General features: G+C 36.0%; 1 protein-coding gene across 4 annotated transcripts in view; it reads left to right on the forward strand.

Moving 5' to 3' along the window:
* Positions 1-26,180, forward strand: part of LOC131672143 (uncharacterized) — a 984,265-nt gene that overhangs the window by 596,480 nt on the left and 361,605 nt on the right. For 3 of the 4 annotated variants that reach the window (XM_058949194.1, XM_058949166.1, XM_058949174.1), the window contains 2 exons: positions 4,704-5,108; positions 15,878-16,142. In XM_058949194.1, the coding sequence (XP_058805177.1) occupies positions 4,704-5,108; positions 15,878-16,142 (670 nt within the window). The remainder of the gene's footprint in view (positions 1-4,703; positions 5,109-15,877; positions 16,143-26,180) is intronic. The other variant, XM_058949184.1, reaches the window with a different exon arrangement.

Consider the following 26,180-nt stretch of genomic DNA (forward strand, 5'->3'; position numbering starts at 1 on the left):
GATGATCTGTCAATGTATCGTGTCGGTGTAGAGCCCAGCAATAGTCAGTCATCATGCTGTCATTCCATCTACCTTGATAATGTTCCTCTTTGTTTCTGAAATCTTGATGAAATCTTTCACCCATTTCTTCACTGAACGCCTCAACATTGTCCGGAAAGTATTCCAAATGTGAAAACAAAAAGTGTATTTTCAGGCTCATCAAACACCCTAATTTTTGAAAATTCTGTAGCATTGTCGACACAGTTTTATATTTAGGGTCCCGGTGGTTTCCGAGTAAATTCTCGGTGACACTTTTGAAACTTATCCAAGCATTTCTCTCATTAGTCGTCATTGTCAAGAGGAATTCATCATCTTTCATAAGTGCTCGAATGTCTGGCCCTACAATTATGCCTTCCTTAATTTTCGCTTCAGACAATTTAGGAAATTTGCCCTGAAGATACTTGTAACATTCGCCTTCCTTATCTAGTGCCTTGACGAATTGCTTCATCAAGCCCAGTTTTATATGGAGTGGACGTAACAAGATATTTTTAGTATCAACAAGGTTCTCATGGATGACATTGTGTGATCCAACAACCATTCCGATTCTTTTCGTCCATTCTTTCCGAACCCAATGTTCTCCTCGTGCACGACTGCCCCAGAGACACAAAAAACAGGGGTGCTTCGTATTTCCAGATTGCAAGCCAACTAATATATTGATCATCTTGAAATCGCCACAAACGAGCCATTTGTGTTCATTGTAATTGATTTTCTCAAGAAGGAATCGAAAGTAATCGTGAGACTCTTTCATCACAGTGGAATGAGTAATGGGAATAGCTGTATACTCATTCCCATTGTGCAGAAGTACTGCCTTGAGACTTTGTACAGATGCATCCATGAAGAGTCGCCAGTTCTCTGGATTATAACCTCCTTGCACTCCATATAAACTAATGAAATGCTTTATATCGTTGCAAAAAACAAGGTTATCCACGCAAGTAAAATATGGCCGAAATTTAATATCTCTCTTCCTGTAAATAGAAACTTTTGTCTCAGGTAATAAAAGATTTCTTTCTTTTAGTCTTGAAGCTAAGTGTTCTGAAGAATCTTCCGGAAGATTCAAATCACGGATCAGATCATCCAAAAAATTTTGGTCGAAAAGTTTGGGCTTTTCTGAGTCAGAAAAATCTTCTTCATCACTACTGCTGCTTTTGTCTGTTACCGGAACTTCTATTGGTTGAAGTTTTTTTGGCTCAGAATCAGAATTTTTTTTTCTTTCTATTTTTCTATACTGGGCTGCTGTTACACTAGAAACGTTCGGATAAAGGAGAGAAGCTTTGTTATTATGATTAAAACCTAAAGTATCACATTTACAAAAGTAACAGTCATCATGGTGATTTTTAGGTTCACGCCATATTGTTGGTTGGAGAACAACTTCGGTTTTAGTTTTATTCCAGTTTTTCAAACTTCGGCGACAGTCTTCACAAATATATTTAGGAACCTATGATTTGTCTAAATTCTTCATAGGTGTCTCGTAACATTCTTCAAACTGATCTTTAATGATATCAGTGATTGATCGACGATGTCGAGCTACCTCAAATTTACCGCAGATATTACAAAAGGAATCGATTTTTCCTTTGCATGGAATTCTACATGCCGACATCTTCAATAACTTACAAGTTAATTGGAAATCACGAGTAATATTATAAACTTATTCTAATAACGAAATGGGTAAATATAATTAAATTTCTAGAAGACAAAGTAATAATAAAGATCAGTAAAAGTACTGCACGCAGTGTTATATGAGAAATAATAGAAAGTATTTAATTCCAGTGACTTCTCCGTTAGCTTTCCGCTCAAACACGATCTCTAACACGGATGAAGAACGAAGCACAAAAATTTGTAGTTTTTGAGCAATGTCATACACGGTTATCCTCAAGTAAGGAAATCTAGGCCCTACGTGAATCCGATATCAGCTGACGTAGATACTTTCTTCATCGTTAGTAGACCAGAAAAATGTAAGTTTAAAAATCCTAGCTGATCGATTTCGCAAGTTATAGACACTTGTATGTAAACGTAAATTGTACTTGTATACGTAAGTTGGATATGAATTTTCCTATCACATACACAAATTCTTCTACCTTCTTTTACCGCAGAAATGACGTCTATCGTTGTTCCATTGACCCAGCGGTATTCCCCGTCCACCAAACCCGAATTTCTTTAACTCTCGATAGGGCCGGGGGTTATAGCTTCGCAGGTTCAAGGCTCGAGGGTTAAGGAAATTGGGGTGTGAGGGTCGGGGGTTATACCGCAGCAGGTTAAAGGGCTCGAGGATTAAGGAAATTGGGATGTGAGGGTCGGGGGTTATACCGCAGCAGGTTAAAGCGCTCGAGGGTTAAGGGAATTGAGATTATAGAGTCATTCTGACGTTAAATTTGGATTCAGTGACCCAAAAAACATATAGTTACACTATAACTCCTTATTCGGAAATTCGTCACTATTTCGTGCTGTAACGAAATCGCTAAATCACTCAAATTCAATCTACGATATCTCGATGGAAAAAAAAGATTTTTTAAATCTGAAAAAAGGGTTTGGAAGGGTAAGAGTAGTACTTTGAGATAGCTTTACTCGTTTTTTAAAATAAAATTGTCTTACGACGTAATACTACGCGAAATATAGTGAAAAATCGTGTTTTTTGAACTTTTAGGTTAGGATTTCTCGAAAACCTAGGGTGATGGAGCAATTCTGAGGTCAGATTCGGTTTCAGCGCACCAAAAACCTTTGGGAACGTACTGTCTGGTTTCTGGGTTTTTCCATTTTCTAAATTTTGTCGGCCTGTGTTATTTTTATAGGACATTTATATTAAAACCTATTAAGTTAAAATTATAATACAATATTGAATCTAGATATCAATTTTTATTGAAAAGAATATTTTGTCTATACTAATTAAAAAAAGGCGCGCGAGAGCGCGCTGAATAGTATACTAGTATATAGATGAGCGATAAAGGGCAGTGAATAATACATTAAATTATCTCGTGCTAGATACAATTATTCATCAATGTAAATAATAAAGATGTCATCTACAGAGATTCCTACCCAAAATCGCTATCGACGATTGTCACAGTGATTGTCATATATCTTTTCTTCTTTTGCAAGTGAGGCTGGAAGAGCTAGTACGTTTCTACGTGTTGTCTAGTACGGGTATCCCGAACGGGACGCTATCTCTATGCCAGGTCAAATACCTGCTCCATTTCTTGTCACCGACCAGACTTCGAGTCGGGAGGTAAGGCGATATATCTGATAACAAAGAAGTTGGTGATGTAATAACCCATTTTCCCACGTGTCGGGTCCATAAACTACCTACATACACAATTCGCGCATCTATGAATTAGGTATGTCATAACGTTTACGACATTAGATCATAATTTTCAATTTCAATAATTTGACAACGGATTCTCGTTCATTGATCTCTGAAATTCCATATTTACTGTTAAATGTTTATTGTTAATTTAATCAAAATAAGAATTTTCAATGCAAAAGTATTGAACAATTTAACTGAACCAAGCAGAGTTCTTGAACTTATACTTGTGAGGTTAGATACTGAATAGTATCGTAAACTAAAGACCAAGAAGAAAAATTTTAATTCCCTTGCAGCTACTTTACTTAAAAATTAATTTATTTTAAGCAACATTTGTCAATTATGTCAATTGTATAATTAAACATGTTGATGTTGTAACACGTTCGTTTCTTTAATTTAACTTCGCGATTCGCGTATTAAGAAATAGCCCATATAACGTCGCGTCACTAATTATTTTTAAAGGGAAGGATACGGAAGACACATTTGCTTCGCCGCGGAAGGCGTCGATGGGCTCTCGTCGTCTGGCAATCCTTAATACTGCAATTATGAGATCGGGAGAGAGAACAGGAATTATCGAGAATTATTCATCTATTAACATTCTTTATTCACTCTTGTCCAATTACAATACTCCGATGTGGTTTTAGGCATCAGAGGAAAAGGCCGTGCGAGCTCGTCTCCGAAAATACAGAGAAGTACCTGACCGGAGGGAGGGACATCGTCGGAGACCTGACGAGCTGCTACAGCTGATGCTGCTCTGCCACTCGTTGATATCCTGTTAGCTGTTATTGTCTGTCCTCTCGATTACTACTGGTGATACGGCTGTGGAAGGCCCGTTGTTTGTCACCACTTCCTTGTCACTTTCTGTTGCCACGAGAGAAGGCAGATGTCCGTTGGAATTTCTCTTTTTTCACTCGACACTTAAGTTTTTCGCTCGATTACTGTCGCGATGCTGGTCCGGCGAGTACTGCTCGCGCTCTCTTGTTCTTCGCGGCATATTTTTTCCCCTTCCTTCAATATTAAAAATCGGCCAAGCGTCTCCGGTTACGCACACATGTGCGGATTACGTCGGCGACACTATTTCTCTCTCTCTCTTTCTCTCCTCTTCTTACCCATTTCCTTCCGCCGCTCCGACTACCGACGCCGATTAAACCTGAATTCGAATTCGAATTCGAACTACCAAGATATCGATTTGGCAGCGGCGAAGGGGAAGGCACTCGAGAGGGAGAGCGAGAGGCGAACAGGGCGAGCGATCTCGACGATCGCATCACCCGTCAAAATGTTGATAATATGACTTCTTGAAATTAGCTTTATAAAATTCGTAGTTGTCTAGATAGGGCATTCATTTTAATATTTATTGTTTATTTTTTTACAGATAAAAGACAGAATACGTCGACCAATGAACGCTTTCATGATTTTTTCAAAAAGACACAGAGCTCTAGTACATCAAAGACACCCCAATCAAGATAATCGTACTGTTTCCAAAATTCTCGGCGAATGGTGGTACGCTTTGGGTGCAGAAGAAAAACAAAAATATCATGACTTAGCATCAGAAGTCAAAGAAGCTCATTTCAAAGCTCATCCTGATTGGAAATGGTGTAGTAAAGATAGAAGAAAATCTTCTGCAAGTTCAAAGCTTCATGAAGTTCGTGGGAAACTTGAAACTAGCAACGAAGAAACGGATATACCATTGTTAGAAGATTCAAAAATTAATAGACCCATTTCACCCGATGATGTTGCAAATAAAAAAGATATTTATTGTGAAAATAACTTAACTGAAGTAAGTCTTAATTTTATTAAATAAATTAATTATTTTCCATTTTATTTTACCTTTTTGCGCTTCAAATAAATTTACAAATGACTACTAAAATCAGTTTCACGACAAATTTTTTTCAACTTTCTTTATAGCCTAAAAGCTAATAGAAATAAGAGGGTCAGAGTGTTTATATTTTGCGAAAATTCGATATTATAATATTTTGAACGTCAAGTCATTTTTGAGTACAAAAAAATAAAATATTTGCGCCGGGGAAACCACTTTATTCGCGATTCCTTCGACGCAGGTTACTTCTCGATGCTAGCGCGAGCCATCGTTGGACCGGATGGATCTGTGTGTACGTGGATATACTCGTACATACACATACTATGAAGCTGAAGCTAGCAGCAGCACCGACAGTATGACCTTCACAAAACCTAATTTCTTTTATAAGAATTTTGCAATAGTTTAAAGAAGTAGACATGGTGTACAGAATGAACGTATGAATGTAAAAAGATTGTTGATTACTGTGAAATAAGAGTCTTAAAGGATAAATGGATGCGCAATAGTTAAATATATGCTTGGTAGGTTACGCAATAGCTGGAGCATTCATAGCTTTTTTCCACAAAAGTAATTGATAAACAGAGTCGTGGTTATATTTCAACTCGGAATTCACGTTTCTCCTTGTACAGTATATTAAAAATTATCGTGATTAACAAAGTAAATGAATGGTGTTTATATAGTACTTTCGAAAATATCTATATAATAATGAAATTTGAATAATTACTTACCTGATTTTTATATTTTATAAAAAGTATATGTGGGAGAGGAGGTAATGAATTAATACGAGGTCTGTCCGAAAAGTATCGAGCCTACGTTTATATCTTCGTGCCATAGTGTTCGAGCGACCTCTACTGGATAGAAACGTCAACAGTAAAGACTCACGAATCTATTGGTTACTTACTGACACCTGCCGGAGGTATAGTTCATGCACAGCGTGTTTTTGTTTACAGTGCCTTTTTCGCGTTCGTCGGATTTTGATATTGTCAAAAATGACTGAAAAACAAGATCAACGAATTTGCATCAAATTTTGCTTTTAACTCGGAAAAACGAGTTCGGAAACTATTAAAATGATGCAAAAGGCCTTCGGAAGCGAGTGTATGAGCAAAACACGAATAAAAGAGTGGTATAAACTGTTCAAGGATGGTCGCACTTCTATCGATAGTGATTCTGGTTCCGGCCAACCTTCGACGACAAAAACCGCAGATAATATTTAGCGGGTGCGACTTGCAATCGAACAAGATCATCGTATGACTGAACGAGAACTAGAAGAAGATCTTGGGATATCAGAAACTATCATTTCAGAAATTTTAACCGAAAATTTAGGAATGAAACGCGTGTGTGCGAAATTCATCCCAAAATTGCTCACAGCAGAGCAGAAGAACATTCGCTTAGCAATCGCTCTGGACAATTTGGAAATGGTCAATAATGATGATAATGTGCTTAGAAAAGTTATTACAGGTGATGAATCATGGGTTTATGGTTATGATCCTGAAACAAAACAACAATCTTCACAGTGGAAGCATTCTGAATCGCCAAGACCAAAAAAAGCACGTCAAAGTCGGAGCAATGTTAAGTCAATGTTGATTATTTTTTTCGATTATGAAGGTGTTGTACATCACAAATATGCACTAACAGGTCAGACAATCAATAAAGAATACTATGTTCAAATTTTGAAACGTTTGTGTGATGCTGTAAGAAGAAAACGGCCGCACTTTTGGGAAAGTGATGACTGGCTTCTCTATCACGATAATGCGCCAGCGCATTCATCCAATCTTATGCAGCAGTTTTTGAGCAAACACAATATCGCATTGCTTCGACAACCTCCATACAGTCCCGACATAGCCCCTTGTGACTTTTGGCTGTTTCCAAAACTAAAAAAACCACTCAAAGGACACCGATTCGATGACAAAACAACGGTTGAAACAATGCGACGAGTATACTTAAGGCTATCCCTAAAAGTGAGTTCCAGGACTGTTTTGAAAAGTGGAAACATCGGTGGAACCGTGTTATTCAATCAAGTGGGGTTTACTTTGAAGGATGCCACCTACCAGATGATAAAGAATAACGCTAGCACGAAAATATAAAGGTAGGCCCGATACTTTCCGGACAGACCTCGTACATTTCTCGCATAAATTAAAGGAACAAAAAAAATTTTTAATTTTTTTAGCAATTTTCAACAGGCTGTATTTCAGTGATAAATTGTCGTACAGGAAATAAAAAATATAGCTTTTGAAGCTTGAAGACTTGGATAAAGCACAAAAAAAAATTTTCCAAAATTTTTACCTTATTATTTTACTCTACGGGCATTAAAAAAGTCTTTCCGAGCTAACCCAATGCATAGGTCGCATAGCCTGTTCATTCAGCTTCAATTTGGTTTTTGCAGAAGTCAGACACGACCATTTGTCTTTGAGATATCGAATTTTTAATGCAAAAGGATTCTTTTTCACTGCCGATATATCTCAAACTACTGGTCGTTCAGTGAACGGACAGGAGGTTTCGTTTTTTGCAGAAGATTTCCTATAAAAATCTGTCATGGTTGATTGGAAAAACACTTTTTTTCAACCTGTAACGTTAACGTGAAAAAAGAACAAAAAAGTGCCAATTTCCCTTTTTTTGGTTAAACGACTGTATCTTCGGCAATATTGGGGGAAAAACTTAGGTTAGAAAAAAATTTTACAGTCTAACGTACCCCAAAGACCCCCCTAAATTTTTAGATAAACCGGTTTTCACTTTGGTTTACTAAAAAATATTGACTAGAAGAAAAGTTATTCAAAAAAAATGTTTTTGGGGATAAAATTTGTGGGTGGATTTCACCTCTTAAATATGTTTTTCCGCCGATGAGTCCTACAATGGCTCGGTCGGTAGGGCGACGGACTTGCACCCGATAGGCCCGTGTTCGATTCCCAGTCTCTGCAGATTGATATAAGCACAACTGAAAAAAGCTTCATATGCTTTGTTCTCAAACCCATTGCAAGCCGCCGTCGCTGATTAGCACTGATGGAGCATTAATAGATCGACGTTAAACAAAAATAAAAAAAAATGTTTTTCCGCCGATAAAAAATACCAATCTCTTGCTTTTTTAATGTACTACAACAGATAACAAAAATTATCAAAATTGGTGAATTCGGGATGGGGTACCTTGCTTGTTAGAGTTAACCTATTACGAGTAAAAGTCATTTTATGTAAGCTTCACTACCGATATTACTTCTAAAGATCTAAAGGAGGTGGGTCGATTTAGGCGGTTTTCGTCTAAAATTATTTTTGGTAGAAAGAATTCGGACAAAAATTTTTTATACCTACAAACAATAAGTCATTTTGACTCTAAACAAATCACTCCCATTCTCACTAGCTGCTCAAGCAACCCTAACAAACTTGAAAATACTATCATTTGCTTTATAAAGAGATCCAGTACATTCAGACTGATATTTGCTTATAAGATACTTTGTAAAATACTCTGTCAACTCCATATTAATTACATCTACGTTTATATATCATTTGTTATTTTTCTATCTATTTTAACAGATGGTGAAGGGGTGGATTTTTCGATCTTTCGTATTCAGAGTATGTCAATACAAAATATCTAAGATGACTATACTGCACCAGGATATCTTAGGGTTTTTGAGGACGTTGATTCCAAATCCGTGGACCGTTAACCTGTATTACATGAGGTTCAAGGTCATTAAAAGATCAAGTGTAAATATTGATCATAAAAATTAACAAAGAAACTTGAAAAAATAGATATACTAGTATAGGTTTTCTAGGTCACTGAATCCAATTCTAATATCCATTAATTTGTATCACATTAGCTTCAAGATCATTTGAAGGTTAGGTGGTAAAAAAATAATAAAGAAATCTAGAAAAATAGATATAAAGACTTTTGGTTGTTAAACCCGAACCCTAGATCTGTTAGTCTATATCACATCAGGTTCAAGGTCTTTCAAAAGTCAAAGAAGATTGTTAATTGCAAATGTTGACAATTATTATCACCAAATTATTTTAAAGGATATGTATATCCATTTCTCTATATTTCTTTATCTATTATCTTTATCTTTCTTTATCAACTTTTTACCATTTAATCCTCAAATGACTTTAAACTTGATGTGATACAGATTAGTAGACCTTGGAATTAGATTCAACGACCTTAAAAATTTAGATATCTATTTTTCTTCCGGGTTTCTTTATTAACTTTTTTCCTTTGACCTTCAAATAACTTTGAGTACAACTAGCTTCTACATGGTATGGTATCTTGTCAAATTGGGATGACGAAGGTAAATTAGAATTTGTAAGTTTCCTTTGGGAACCGAGTTAACCCATTAAGGCCCATGCCAAACCTGGGAAAGATAGCGCCAAACTAACTATGCCAATCGTAGCTAAATCGAAAAAAAAATACCCGTGTTTTCTCTTTTGCCATTTTCAATTGTTTATAAAAAATTATTTAAACAAATTATCAAAAAGTTATTATTTTCAAAAAACTGATAGCGGCAATCGATTCTACGGGAAAAAACATGAAAGAAATGTATATAACGTTTTTTTGTCAGACGTCAATTTGTTAGTGTAAAACGGCTATAAACAATTGCAAGTCTGTCAGGTACATGTGTATACGCCAAATCCCAAGCAAAATCTATTGCCGATAGCGCCAAACTAACTATGCCAATCGTAGCTAAATCGGAAAAAAAAAATACCCCTGTTTTTTCTTTTGCCGTTTGCAATTGTTTATAAGAAATTATTTAAACAAATTATCAAAAAGGTATTATTTTTAAAAAACTGATAGCAGCAATCGATTCTATGGGAAAAAACATGAAAGAAATGTATATAACGTTTTTTTGTCAGACGTCAATTTGTTAGTGTAAAACGGCTATAAACAATTGCAAGTCTGTCAGGTACATGTGTATACGCCAAATCCCAAGCAAAATCTATTGCCGATAGCGCCAAACTAACTATGCCAATCGTAGCTAAATCGAAAAAAAAAATACCCCTGTTTTTTCTTTTGCCGTTTGCAATTGTTTATAAGAAATTATTTAAACAAATTATCAAAAAGGTATTATTTTCAAAAAACTGATAGCGGCAATCGATTCTACGGGAAAAAAACATGAAAGAAATGTATATAACGTTTTTTGTCAAATGTCAATTTGTTCCAAAAACAAATAACTGTAAAATAAATGTACTAGAAATGTCCAAATATACTAAAAACTTTTGTAATGAAAACTGAATCCATAATATTACATAAAACCGTTAGCCCGCCACTCAAACGTGATCTCTAACACGGTTTCAATAGAAAAAAAATTTTGCAAACTCTTTGCAACTTCGTAACCCAACAATTACTATATTAGTCAAATTTCCAAATGTACAATTTGTGAAAATTCAAAGCGTTCTGTCCTATTTTCTTAAGCAAATTGACGTCTGACAAAAAAACGTTATATACATTTCTTTCATGTTTTTTCCCGTAGAATCGATTGCCGCTATCAGTTTTTTGAAAATAATAACTTTTTGATAATTTGTTTAAATAATTTTTTATAAACAATTGAAAATGGCAAAAGAAAAAACACGGGTATTTTTTTTTACGATTTAGCTACGATTGGCATAGTTAGTTTGGCGCTATCTTTCCCAGGTTTGGCCTGGGCCTTAATGGGTTAAGCCGGTGTTGACTTTGTTCGTATCTGCATGTCCTAGCCGAACTATTCCATCGGTGAAGGAGCTCTAGTTGGTTATCTTTCTAGGAACGGTCTGCCGTTGGTAAAAGAGTTTCGTTGCTTATTAGGACCATGCTTTCACCTGTCATATTGAATTTGTTTCTCCACCTTTATCGCGTCATTGAAAACTTCTTGCTTGATCATTCTTTGGCAATTTTCTAGACACCAGCGAATACTGAAATATAAATCGTCACAAAATTCTTCTATATTTTCGACATCTAATTTAGCTAGCTTAGCCTTTTCCGTCAAGAGAAATTTTGATTTCGTCTCATTTCTGATAGCGTCTACTATACGAGGGTGGTCCGATAAGTACTTAGCCTCACCGCCCGATGGCGCCACTCTTGCAAAAGAAATATTCTATCACGTAGTACAACCTTCTCGATGGTTACTGTCAAGATTTTAGCCGGATCGGAGTTGTAGTTTATTTTTGAGAGCGTATGAAAGCAAGTGTGTCCGTTGATTTTTGAAAAATGGAAAAAGAGCAGTATCGGTCGGTGATTCGATTCTTGTTTTTGGAAGGAAAATCATGCAGCGAAATCAAAAAGCGCTTGGATGCTGTGTACGGTGACTCTTCTCTTTCGATGGCGACCGTCAAAAATTGGTTTAACGAGTTTCAACGGGGTCGCACGCCAATTTTTGAAGAGCCACGTTCAGGTGCTCCGAAAACGGCTACCACGGAGGATAACGTGACAAAAATTCATGATCTCTTATTGGCAGAACGACGATTGAAGGTGCGCGAGATAGCTAAGATCGTAGGCATCTCAAAAGACCGCGTGGGTCATGTCCTGCATGAAATTTTGGGTACGAGAAAGCTGTCGGCGCGATGGGTGCCGCGTTTGCTTACTCCAGACAACAAGCGCAACCGTGAGACAACTTTAGAGCAATATCTGACGCTGTTTAAGCGCAATCTGAAGGAGTTTCTACGTCGTTTCGTGACAGACGACGAAACATGGATCCACTGGTATACACCAGAGACCAAGGAACAGTCAAAACAGTGGACTTTACCCGGCGAAAGTGCTCCGAAGAAGGCGAAGACTGCCCCATCGGCCGGAAAGGTGATGGCCACCGTTTTCTGGGATTCACAAGGTGTGATCTACATCGACTACCTGGAGAGGAGCAAAACGGTCACGGGGCTGTACTATGCCGAATTATTGGGCCGATTCGACGTCGAATTGCAGAAAAAACGGCCCCATTTGGCGAAGAAAAAAGTGCTCTTCCACTATGACAACGCACCGGCTCACACCTCCGCCGTCGCCATGGCCAAATTGGTCGAATTAGGCTACGAACTGCTGCCCCATCCACCGTATTCTCCAGATTTAGCCCTTTTCAGACCTCGAGGAAACGTATTTTTCAGACGGGTTAAAGAAGTTGGAGCATCGCTTGGCCAAGTGCATCGAACTAAAAGGAGACTATGTTGAAATAAAACGTCACTTTTTCAAAATTTTCGTTTTTCTGTTGTAGGCTAAGTACTTATCGGACCACCCTCGTACAGTCTCTAATGTTGGTTATTCTGTTTATGTAATCCAGAATTCTCTCGCCACGTTACTTTACGACCACCTTGAGTTCGCTGTGGTACTTATATACCAGCATTAATATGCTGATACTTGTTGAGAATATCAGCCTTAATTTTGTTGAGAAATCTTTAAAGTCGGTAAATCGAAGACCCTCAATATCTACATAGGCTTTGTCGTCCATTTTATTGGTCAGCAGTTTATTCAATTTCGGTCGAATTTTTGATTGTACTAATCTCTAATCATGTCGACACGCGCGTCAAATTTGTGGAAAATTCATGTCTTTGAAAGAGGGCAGTTCAATTGTAACTGAGAATTGGTAGTATTGAAGTTTATGTATTAGTAATTTGGCTAGTTATTTGATCCTGCTTCATATAGTTCGTCAGTATCGCGCTAATATCGGTGAATAGATCCAAGATAAATGGTTTCGTTTATTCTTCTAACGGAATACAAGGGTCGTTGAATAAGTTCGCGACTTCACAAAAGATGGTGGTATTATTTTAACGTATTTTACTTTTTAAGAGAGTCCCATCTAATATAAAAGCGTGTACAAAGTTTCAAGTTAGTACGTTGGTTTGGATTTAGTTTTTTTTTAATTTTTCAGTCATTTGAAGTTAGTTTTTGATTGTGTAAACAAAATGATGGAAAAAAATGAGTTTCGTGTGCTTATTAAACATTGGAGTGAGCTAGGTGAATTTGCGCCAAAAAAGTGAAAACGGTACGATCAGCAGGAAAAGTAATGGCTACAATTTTTTCGGACTCAAGTGGTATAATATTAATCGATTACCCATAGATTAGAAAAACTATTACAGGAGAATATTGTGCATCATTATTAGACCTATTTAATGCCATTCTAAAGAAAAAGTAGCTCCATTTGGCGAAAGAAAAGTTCTTTTCCACCACGATAATGCACCAACTTACACGATTTCGATTGCAACGGCCAAATTATTTGATTTACGCTACGAAATATTTTCTCATCCAGTTTAGTCTTCATTTAGCCTCTTCTAATCATTTTTTGTTTTCTAACATGAAAATTGGTACAAGTATAAGATTTTCATCCAACAAAAACATGATTGCTACGAAAAATGAGCATTTTGAGGAATTTGATAAAAATTATTTTTACTTTTAAATAAATAGTGTATTTTTTATACAAAGTCACAGACTTATTGAACGACCCTCATACTAGCAGGAACCTAGAGAGTTGGCTGATTTTTTAATTTTCATTTGCTCCATAGATGTTTTTAACCTTTGAAGTTTTTCGTCTAAAGCAATCGTTTATTGTTTTCTTCTATTAGGGTAATAGAGGCTTGCTTGAAAATTTGGCTAGTTTTATTTTTTATTCGTTATTTTTTAAGTTAGAGAAGTATTTCTTATTCTTCGAAGTTTGCGTTGTTTTTAAATAGTTGGAGTTGTAAATTTTCCGTCTATCATTTGCCTCAACCTTATTTATATACCTTTATTATACTAGGCTTCTGTTTGACTTTTCATCACCTGCTCCTGAGAGTATCGATCTTCCACTCCTGTTTCGCAATGTAGTTAGCACGTTCCAAAATTTTGTGTATAATTTTTGCTATTTTGTTTGTTTTTTTTTGATCCTAATGTCTTATCAGATGAATAAAATATTGCATGACCAATAAATATCAATTTCGATATATTTATGAACAATACTAAAAAGTATTATAAGTATGAGCATCGAATATCTTTGTAAGCAAGGTATCCCACCACTGTGTCATCAATGTTGCGTCCGAAATTTTAGTATGCAGCTTTTTGTTACTATTTGCAAAATATACATATATTGGATAGGAAAGGTACAACAATGATGATGGGGCATTCTTCTCGAATTTTGTCTGCTTGTTTTTCTCTTCCATCGATCGCTGCGGTCATTCTCGTATTTCTAATAAAATCTTGTGCTTGGTTCCGTCTATCTGTATCTTCGACGATATAAAACATGCTTAGAGCACCACTTACAGCTACGCAGATCACACAAGCCAAAAAAGATTTGCGAAATGTTTGAGTTTTAAAATTAATATTATTAGAAGCTTGTTTGGATTGGGTAGATTTATTTTTTTCACTTATTTTTAATTATAATCAAAACTTATTAGTTACAAAAAATCTGTTCGCGACTGCCGCAACGTATGTCTGTTCTCTTTAATCTAATCTTCGTATCTGCTCTTTTTTTGTCCTGCTCAAGAAGCCGCTACGAAAATTTTCAGGGGTTTCCCAGTAGCCCGTCAACGAAAGCTGAAGTAGGCCGCTCATTAACTTTCATGCGATGTATTTCGTGAAGGTGAAAAAAGAGTGTAAAGAGTGTTTTTCTAAGTATTAAGAATATAGGTGGGAGCAGAGTAAGGAACGGCAAAGACGAGAGATGAAGAGAAAGAGAGATAGACGTGCCTAGATAGAACTTTTCCTTCGTTTTCGCGATTCTATGCTAGACAAGTATGCATCGGGCCCGCTATTATGCATGTTCGTCACCATTCGCCGAAAGCTACTTTGACTCGTTGACACATGTGTGCCTTTTCATGACCGCGAGAGTAACGAATTGCAGCTAGACTTTCTTTTGCGAGGAAGCTTAAAATATGTTCTTTCATACAAGCGGTTGCTCGGCGATACCTCAACGTCTGGTGTCTGCTCTAACTTAAGACATAACACTCGTATAGCATGACCATTATGTCTTTTTGTAAAAAAATTATATTTTTGTAAAGAATAAATTAACGTATTTGAAACTTTAAAAATCATTTATCATGTTGCCTGATTTTAACTATTTATTCACTATTTTCCTGAAACCGAATTGCATTGTATCACTGTCAAATAAATATTATCAAAAAATTTAACACATTTTATCACATTATTATCAAAAGTCTGATCAAATTTGAGTATTGCCCTATAGGTAAACCTAATTAAAATTAGAGTATCTGATCTATATGTTTCACAGAATACCGCTGTCAGATTTTTAGTGAGCTTTATCCCTGTCATTTTTTCTCTAAATATCACCTCACATGTCATCTATCAAAGACTCTGTTTCAACTAATTTGCTCTCTCTAGTGAACAATTACGTTTACTCGATATATCGTGCTTCAGAATTTTTGCTACCGCTTTATTACCTAGACTCCTTCAATCTATACAATCAATGTTTCACAGTACATCTTCAGCATTGTGATAAAGTAGTTGTAAATAATGTACAACTACTGTGTGACTCTTATATTTCAAATACACAAGTTCCATGCCTTAATGAAATAATGTATACTGAATTAAATTTAACTCTTTCGTGAATTATAAATTAGTAAGAATTTGTTTTTTTTTGTTAACAATGGTGGTTTATGGATATTATATAACCCATAATTAGTTGTAAAATGGCTTGAAATCAAAATTAACATGAAAACCTTGCTATATTCTTTCACCAGAAGGATGTAAAACTGAGCACCAGAAAACTCCTTCATATTAGGAAAAATTTTCCCATTATTCTGTTTATTAATCAATTTATTATAAATTTAATTTTCTGAATAACATTATTAATCATTTAATTTTATAGATTTGTAATGTCAATTTGCCAGAAAACCTTCAAAATGTAGATGTATTAGAATCCACATGCCGCAAGGATGATAATGAATGCATCTCCGATGAAGATCAAATGATCATATGTGAAGAAATATCGTTACCAAGCAATTCTTCCGTTCAAAGTAGTAAATTCATAGATATTGACATTCAAAGGCCAAATAATTATAAAAACATAGTACTATCTGACTGCGTATATTCTAAAAAAGATGAGGTAACACATCGACCTAAACCAATAAAAGGTAATTTTTATATTTTTATGTATCAATTTTTTGAAAACTGCACATGCAAATATTCACACCTTAATCAAACCATCTTTTGATTTTTTAACTCATTTTTTTTTAAATCTATCACTTATTTTTGATCAATCAACTTAAAAGTTAATTTTTGTTTTAGAGGTTCTACATTTATATAACAGACACTAAAAAATATATACAAAATGACAATATATATATATATATAGTTCCAGTAATTGCCTTTCCCCACCAAAAAAGTAATTTGTTAAATCTTCAAAGTCTTATATCTAACAAGTAACTCTAGTCAAATGATAATCGCCAAATCGTACCAAATTTTTAACGATGGTAAAACAACCAAAAATAATTGAAAAGTGTGTTTTTATCAGCGGAATCCGCTTTTTGGGGGTAGAAACTATCCCTATCAAAAAAAGAACCCTAACTTTCTGAACCCAAGGAACTGCAAGCTTGTCGCATTTATTGCATTTATATTATTTGAAAAATTTAATTACATACTACAAACAAGCTAACTCAAAATATACAGTTTTTCTGTACTGTATACAGCTTTTCGGGAAATAGACGACCAACGATTCATCATGATGATGTAGGCGTCGTAGTTACTGTTGATTCTTATATATGTCATATCTAAAACCTACCTCTTTTATCCATAACCAATATTGTCATGGGTGGCGCACACTGTCAAAGACTTTATAATATAATATCTGTTTATCACTAACTACGGCAGAGCTCTCTTTCAGTGTAATGCACTATATAATTCTGCGCTAACGATTACAATCAAACGCGAACGTAATATTTGTTTGCTAATTTTGACTCTTATATGTATCGTAAAAATATCGTTAAAAAATTGGAAGTACACCATTTTGTAGCTTTTGTTGAACACTGTCTGAAACATTTAATAGAAATTTTTATTTCTCACGTATATCATAAGTATTGAAATTTTTCAGCATTTGAAATATATCGATAAATATAATAAATAGAAAAATATTTATTTTAAAGAAAATATTTGCTAGTCCAAGTAGAATACGACAGAATTTTTACGGAATTTTTTTTTAAAAAAAATAAAATGTTTTTTCACTTTTTTATTTGTAGTTAATCTAGATATATGATATAGTGGGTATATCTTCAATTAATAAATAAGAGATGATCTATATTAATATATCATTTTTTTAGATTTTCTTTAGATTTTAAATACAACATATTTGTAAAGTAAAATAAAAATACAGTTGCATAGTAGTAAAACAATTATTTCTCAATGATATAATTTTTGCTTAAAGAAATTACAGCATAATTTAATTGTTAAAGGTTGCTGTTAAATTGTCGAAAGATTGAATATTATGTTTATAAAATTGTTATTTTTCAAAATTTGAGTATACTGTGGATTATAAGGGATAAAGCCGATAGTGTTACATTTCTTACAACACCTGGTATAATTCAGCGCCGCTCTCATTTACCCCATAATTGATAATAATTTTTTCTAAATCATGCCGTGACCGGAACACCTTCTTATTTATGTTCTCGCCCATTCACATTCGAAGAAACGACATTATAAAATGGCATCGCGGTTCGATGATAACCAAACTGAGAACGACCAAATGAGAAAGAAAGAGCAGACAATGATCGACGAAAAAGGAGTGCATGCCGTGAAAAGGGGAGCGCACGTATACATACTTAGTCGTGACTACGCGTTTCCAACACTCGAGGTAAACCATGGGAAAAGGCGAAGAAAAAACACGCAGATCATAAAATGGGCGTGTTACACGCTTATGCACTCATTTAGACACCCATTGAAATACCGTTATACCTGGTGAACCAGGGTATTACCACGAAAGTAGCAGCCAGCAATCAGCTGTGTCGAGCTATTGCGCATCACTATCGATGTCCTAAGCATTACACAAATACTACTCGTTCAATACATGGCTTAGCAATTACATAAATCTACACACCTACAATCAGGCGATCGACAATGATGATAAGCACTCCGAGAAACACGATGAGCACCGGTTCCTGGAAGCAACATGCACGTGCAAGAATGAGTGAGACAGACTAACAAGAGCGAACAAGATAAAATGAAGCGACTAAGAGCGCCCGGCTGTCTAAAATATTTAGCGAGCTTATACGTGCGCTTACAGTGGTACTGTATTGGGCCTACTCTGCAATAGAACAAGGTCTCATGGAATTAAATGATCGGAATACGGAAAAATATTGCGAATTGAATCTCAGTTGATATTGGAGCTGCAAATTGACTATGCGTAATAGTATGCATATTAGTAAAGTATATATTGCTCATATATTGTATCAAGGTAAATAAATATGTGAGATAACTATTATCGAAATAAAATAAAGAGACAAATTGATTGATAATTGACTGTAGTCGTATGTATTGATCGACTAATGCTTGCTGAGATGTATGTATAGAAAGTGCAATTTAGAAGTAAATTAAACAACATATAACGCGAAATTGATTCATATGTATGTAATTATATCTGAGGTAGATTAATCATGTGTTTAGACATAGCAGATAGCGAAATTGACCATACCGACGATAATTTTGCTAACGTGAATAAAAATGTGGAAATTGTCACTGACGTCACACAATAAATAGGCTAATAAAAAGGTGTAATCAATGATAAGCTCTGAGGTTAGAGTAGACTTTAAACAAGAGTGGAAATGTATTCATAGACCGAGTGGGGGTAGAGAGAAATATGATACCACAAAATTGATAAAAATTAAAGAGTGCGTCAGACATTCGATTTACTGAATCCTATCAATGACGACTTTTCTTCCCAACCAAGAGGGAGATTTTTAAATCTGTGTTTGCTCGTATTCATATTTTGTTTTGTCGTCGATTTTCCGAACCACTAACTGTTGACTACACCATTCATTGAGAAGATCTGACGAAGTGCAAGAGGTAGTCCCATTATTCGGTAGTATTAATTATTATGACGAAATAGTCAGTTTTAGACAAATAATCGAAAACACGTAATTTACTGCATTAACCATTCGCCATTATTTGACACACTAACCAGGAGTGAACCAAAGTGCATATCTCGAATTTGATTATTTGAATTTTTTCTGTGACTTAAGCCGTTAATTCATTCCTTCGCGTGCTTCACTTTATTTGTAGTCGTGATCGCAATAATTTCGGATTAGAATTTTAGAGGGATATTCGTAACTTACGTGAATTTAGGATTTCCGACAAACTCCTTCGTGCTTATCGCTGTGAAGATAAAATTTTGAGATTAATAGTGCCTATTTCCGTTAAATCCGCTCCTATACTACCCTCAAAGAGGAGTTACTGACGAGAGCTAGATCCAGTCAACCCTTACATCTAGATAATAAGACGAGCCGTTAGAGCTGTGTCACCATTTTGGTTTGATTAACTTGTTTGAAAATTCAAGCTCCACATCTGTCGTACTCTACAGTTTTTTCGTGTTTCTGACTCGAATCCCCGACAACTGCTGTAACCAAAGATAGCAGTTGAGCACCCCATTAAAAAAGTTAGGAAGACGAATTGACACAAAGTAAACTGTGGCGCGAGATTTTAGTGTCACATAAAACTTCCATAATCCCCCATTATGGATATGGATTTTGATTAATATCAAATGTCAATATCATATTTCTTGTTATTTCATAAGATAATATTAGAAGGAAATTATAATTTTGAGAGATTTTTGCTTTTAATATGACAAGGAAGAAAAATTTATCTGTTGAGAAACTTGGAATGATTTTGAGTCTTTATAGACTTGAGAAAATCAATCGCCAAATTGCAGATAACCTGAAAATTCCCATACATACTGTGGATTACAATATCAATTAATTTTTTAAGTATGGTTCTATGGGGTATAGACAAGGAGAAGGTAAACCAAAAGTGATATTTAAATAAAATAGAAAGTAATAATGATTATATTAAATAATAAATTTAATCTAGTTTATGTAGTAGGCGTTTAACTACTGCTGACATTAAGTGTCACGTTTACACATATTAAAAGTCGAATAATGTAGAAAATATAGGGGGGCGCGCATTACGCTGTCTCGGAAAGCAGCACCAAACCCGATATCCAAACGAAGAAATTAGTAGCCCTTTGTCTTTACGACGTCTGGGTAAACGCGCGCGATACACGTGCGTCACAGACCATCGCCAGGCCCAAACACTTAGCGCAGGTCGGGTCCTCCATCTACCTAGTTCGATAGTACGGTTTTCGCTTTTTTCTCTTTGTCTCTTTATTGCCTGTTTCTCGCTGGCCGTTTTAAATATTAAACGCTTATGTACGCGTTATGAAAAAGAAATGTAGCGATAGTAGTCGTAAGTTTCCTAATGACACGCCCTATCGCGCCTATCTTCTCGGGATTGTTCTCCGTCTCTGCTCGTTCGGCATTAGCTCGACCTATGCACGTGGGCGTTCGCGAATTCCGCGTAAACGTCGCCGTGAAGCCGTCATACCAGATCCGAGAAATATTCTCGGAGGCTGCAGGCCTCACGAGGGTGACAAGTCCCCTCGTACTATAGGCAATTTCCAACGGGGAAGGGAGGCTGGCGAGGCGAAACCTGGCTAAGTCGACCTTCGGTTCGGCAGGCTGGCGAGTAAGGGTGCGGGCGAGAGGGAGGGGGAGAGTAGCAGAGAAAGATGAGGTTGCGAGGGCGGGCAAGAGGGCATGATGCTAACAGGCCTAAAACTAAGGGCGGAGGAGTGGTGATAGCGGTCTCCAAGAGGTACAGTGAGTCGGCTCTTGTGCTCTTGGCACGACGAAGCGAGCCTCCCTGTGTAAAATTAAGCGTTAAGTGTTTGTGCGTTTTTCTGTGAAACCGAAGATTGAGTGATTGTACCTTCGCTGATTTGTGATGAAATAAAAAAAAGAGGAAAAGTGTAAAAATAAAACAAAGCACTCGTTTATTTCTTCCTGCTTAAATCTCACCCCTTACAAATAATGAAACAATTATCAGTAAAAGACTTCGAGAACGAGGACTTTTTAATGTCTATGCCCTAGTCCCTCATATCACCAGTCATGAAATAGAAGATACCATAATTTTGTATTTAATTTGAACAATTTTTTAAAACCAAAATTACATTTTGTAGAAGTCGTATTCAAAGGTTATTAACAATCATATCATGTCGTCATCCTCCCATACAAAGAATTAAAAAATGGACAACGTTAACTTATTTCGTAACTTTAATCCTCTTTCATGAAGATGCCCTTTCATCGTCTGAGCACTAATTTGTTTAGCTGATAGAATTTCATTCTTAAATTGTTTCACAACTCTCTTTGAGGCACACAGGGCTGCATTGATAGTGTTCCGATTCTCCCGATTCCTAGTTACTGTAGGCTTTACTTGACCAAACCTTCTACGATAAGAATTTATTTGACGATATTGTCAAATACATACGTAATCGCGATGAACCCTCATCCTTCTTTATATGTCGCTCTGATTTTAACCCGCTTCTAGCAGACCAACAATTTGAGCAGAATAAATTTCAGTGAGCCGAGGCAAATTGAGTAAGGAAATATATTATCATATGTTTTACAGTATTCTTAATCAGTATGCAGTCTGCATAATAAAATTAATGTTCAATACGGATCCTTCCTAATAGTGAATCTTCGGCAGTTTACTTTATCAACATTCGTTAACAAATACACGAATAACTTCAAAAAGGTATAAATTCAAGGTAACGCGCTATACAATCACACTTTTCAATAAAAAAAATGCTTGGGTTTGAATAGAACTGGAGAAACTGCATTGACTCACATAAAATTGGATTAATGTTTTTCTTGAAATAAAGATAAGTACTTATAAAATTGAAAAATAATCTTGATACGATGAAAATTGACGGAGTTGTACGCATTCAAATAAAGGTAAAATTTTCGTCTAAATTTTTGTTGCAATAATTTTGTTACGTAGTGTATTAGTATATTCTATGCATGTGTTAGTATGCTTGTGCATGTACATACACGTGGTTTACAAGTTTGTTTTTACGTGATAAACCTATTGTTAAACATACTGAATGTTCATTCGGTAAGTTTTTTTGTCTATTGAATAACGATTTCCTTACTTACGCTGTATGACAATATTTCGTGCAGATGAATAGCAATGTCATTTAAATATCTCTTATGCCATTAACCTTTAGAGGGCGGAAAACCACTATAGTGGCTCAACATAATTTTTGAAGTTAGTCTGTAAAATAGGTTAATTCTGGGGTTTCCCGGCATACTGATTACGAATTGGATATCATAAGTAAAAAAATGCGAAACATCCATAAACTAATTCTAAAATAAGGGTAAACTATCCTTCTAGTGGCGAAAATAAACTTTCTATAGTAAGAGAGTCTGAATATAGTTTTGTGAGGTATTTTTCGACGCTGAATCGAATTCCAAGGTCAAATTTATAAAAAAAACCATAAACCACCCGAAGATACTAACTCCCTGTGCCAAATGAAATAATTTTTCACAGTGTCAAAATTAGCATCATCCCTGAGAACGGGAAAGCCACAATAGTGGTTCGACCATCCATCGCCACTTCACATGAGTATTTTCCGATATTAGACACACATATTATGCGTTTTCTATAGAAAATACTCAGCAGTAAAAAATTCCAAATCTCCGTCCTCTAAAGGTTAATCTATTAAGGTTTAAGCAAAACTTCAGCTACATAGCGAGAAATTAAGTATGTCATTTACAGCATATGTTAACCCTTAACTTGCACACCTTATTTTGGCCACGTATCTGCTCGGTGAGGTAAATCTACCCCAGCTCGAAAAACATCAAATAAATCAGAGAATTTTAGATATTTTGCTATGAAAATTTTTATATATTTCAAACCTTTTATTACAAAAAAAATATTCAGGTTAACAATTTTTAATGTTACACACACTGAAAAAATTTGTTGAAAAAAAAAAAAAAAAATTTTTTTTATTGTTAAAAATTGTCTGGGGTAAATCTACCCCACATAGCAGTTAAAGGTTAACAAAATTTTTATTAGCGTTATAAAATTGTACAAATTGTAAAAAAACTTTATAGAATAAATAACATTGTCAGATTTTTTATTCATCAGATGGCGCGTCTGGCGACATATTGTATCTTATTTGTTATGAACAATAAGTAAACAAATTTTTCATTAGCATTATAAAATTGTATATCATTCATAGAATAAGATAGTGTTGTCCGTTTTTTGAATCGTTCTTTGAGAGGAAAGGGATTGGCGACATGATATGATTGTCAATAACTTTTAAACGTGACTAAAAAAATTAATTTTGATTTTACAAAATTGTACAAAATTAGTACAAAATTGTAGTATCTTCTATTTTATTATTGGTGATATGGTGGGGGGGGGGAGCGCTAGGGATATGGACATGACCTTTTGGTCAAGTTATTGTGAAGAAACCTTTGCTCATAAAAGCAACTAAAAATAAAATAGAATAAAGTAAAAGAAAAAGAGAGTAACGAATCTAAATTCGTATTCTTTGGAAATAATTGAAAAATATACCTACATGAAAGAATCAATAAAAATTTTTAGAAAATTGTATTAAGTCCGCAGTTAAATGCGGCGATGAATCAGTAATGATGCGGGAATGTTTTGCATGTTTCTGTGTTGGCGATCTCGTAAAAATAGAGAGGATTTTACAGAAAGAAGGTTATCATCTTATTCAAAAGTATTAAGTTCTTTCAGCAAACAAAATAATTGATTTTAATTATTCCAAGAATATTCCAATAAGATAATGGACCAAAACACACCTCTAATCTTAGTGAAGAGTCTTGAAAACAAGAAAAATTTTAAATTATGATCTGACCTTAATTTCCGGATTTAAATCTTATTGCATTGTTTTGGAAAGAGCGTGATTGTGCGGTTCAAAAGGTATGCTTTACATCACAAACAGAACTGTGGAATATATTGCTGCAAGAATAGAAGAAAATTTTGGAAACTGTATCCTATCTAGGTTGACTTCTCGGTCTCTTTGCCGTTGGAGTTTTCTCCGCGTTGTCCGATCTTTTCTCGAACAACCTTAACCCTGTCATATCGATAATTTGCCCTGCTTTCCTGAATTCGGTTTGCGGACTCATTCCGGTTGGACGCTTTGGGGCCCTTTTCCTTGCTGAGAGAAATCACGTCACCCGGGAATGGATCGCTCATCGCCCTGTATGGTGGAAGCCTTTCGTTTCCAGGACCTTTTCCTCTTCGAATTTTTGTCGACATCCTCTATGATAGTTTGTCATTCTGCAGTAATTTATATCGGTGATATCTTTGGTAGTAAAATACAGGATTCAATTTACGCGTCGATTTTGGTTGTCTATCTTGAAAAGAGCAACTCGGCGCTTATTGTCGAATATCTTGGTCTGTCTTCCGGGTTCAATTCTCATTCACTCCGCTATGTCGTCAAACATGTTAAGCATAAAACCCAGATGCTCTGCCCAACATCTTCTGTCGACTTCAAGTTCACTATCATATAATATGGTAAAGTTTACCTTGCTCTTGTTATGCATTGCCGTGTTCAAAGCGATTGTGATCTTTTCCAAGTTCTCATCTCAGCTACAATGATGTCCCTCTATATGAGAAATAATCATCGTTTTCAAGGTTTGATTATACCTCTTCGTGGGGTTTGCCCTTGGACAGTATACTGCCGTCAAGTCGTGCTAGATTCCTTGTTTGGAGAGGTATTTGTCCACCAGCCTGTTCCTGAACTTCATACCGTTATTCGACTGGAAAGCTTCTGATGCTCTGAATCGCGTGAACTTTTGTTCAAAAAGCTCTTTTACAATGGTCTTCTACGCTTCACCAAAATGCTCTCTGTCTTTCTGTTAAAGTCTATGTCAAAAACACGATCGCATAGCTTGTTCACAACCTTATAAGGACAGAAAAAAGTTCAATCTAGAGATTTTGCAGCCATGTTACGCATAAAATATGAGAACAGTTATATAGATTTTTGAATATAAAAGAATACAAAAGCATGTTTTTCATGATTATGTTAATAATACAGGACGTATTAAACGCATATATTCGCGGAATTTCTTAATAAAATTCTAGGATCTGGTACAAAATCACCTTCTAAAAAAAATTTGCCGGGTAAATGAAGCATTGTACCGAATAAAAATTTGTAAACCGAGTAAAATGATAAAAATAGGTTGAGTCTAATTTTTGTCATAATGGCAGTATAAAGCTATTTTTAAACAACGGTCCTAACGTTTAACGATACCGTGTAACGGAGAATTCCGGCCGTACCCGTCTGGGTTGCTCGCGACCGTCCGCACAAATTATTTATTCGGGGATTCGGGAAGCAAAAGACGTTCCCACGACTGAATAACGCGTCGAGCATAAACACGTTAAACGCACAGATTCGAAGTCGGGATGAGGAGTGATACAGCGGCGAATAAACACAACAGCGGATTAACACACTAGTCATTTAATTGTCAACAACCGATTACAATACGGCGACCTCGGACTTATACACTACGAGCGGCACAATAACAAACGCGAACGCGAAAGTGAATCGGTGGCTGGTCAGCCTGCCGATTCCCTTGTAAAAACTAAATATTATAACAAATGCCCGACAAACACTTTTCACCGATAGACTATCAACGGGTAGCCAGCAGGTCTGCCGTGCTACCAGCCATAAACTGGCGCCCAAACATGCAAGAGAGAGAGACAAGAGAAAAATACGGCACCGACCTCGACCTTCAGCCTCTCCGACGGCTAGAGCGCTCTGCACCGTGACATCACTGGTGTGCTCCTCGTTGACCGTCTCGCTGGTATTTTCTTTCTGTCGTCGCTATTTTCCTCCTTCTCGTCCTCTCGCCGTTGATTGTTGTTGCTGTTGTCTTCGCCGCCTCTTTATCGTTCGGTACTGCAGCACGTCTAGACTGCTCGCGCGCGTACCCGCGCACCTCGCCGGTTACCCACATGCACCGGTGCCGGGTATACTTCGGGACACGGCTGTGTGCGACCCAGCCTCACGTTCCAATACTCGTCCGCGCACCGGGCGTGTATCCGAAACGAATGATCGTTGACGAGGTCACGGGGCCAACTTGGGAAAACCGTAA

Source organism: Phymastichus coffea, unplaced genomic scaffold (genome assembly GCF_024137745.1).
Source record: "Phymastichus coffea isolate CEN01 unplaced genomic scaffold, Cenicafe_Pcof_1.1 PCOF00011, whole genome shotgun sequence".
NCBI classification, from domain to species: Eukaryota; Metazoa; Arthropoda; class Insecta; order Hymenoptera; family Eulophidae; genus Phymastichus; species Phymastichus coffea.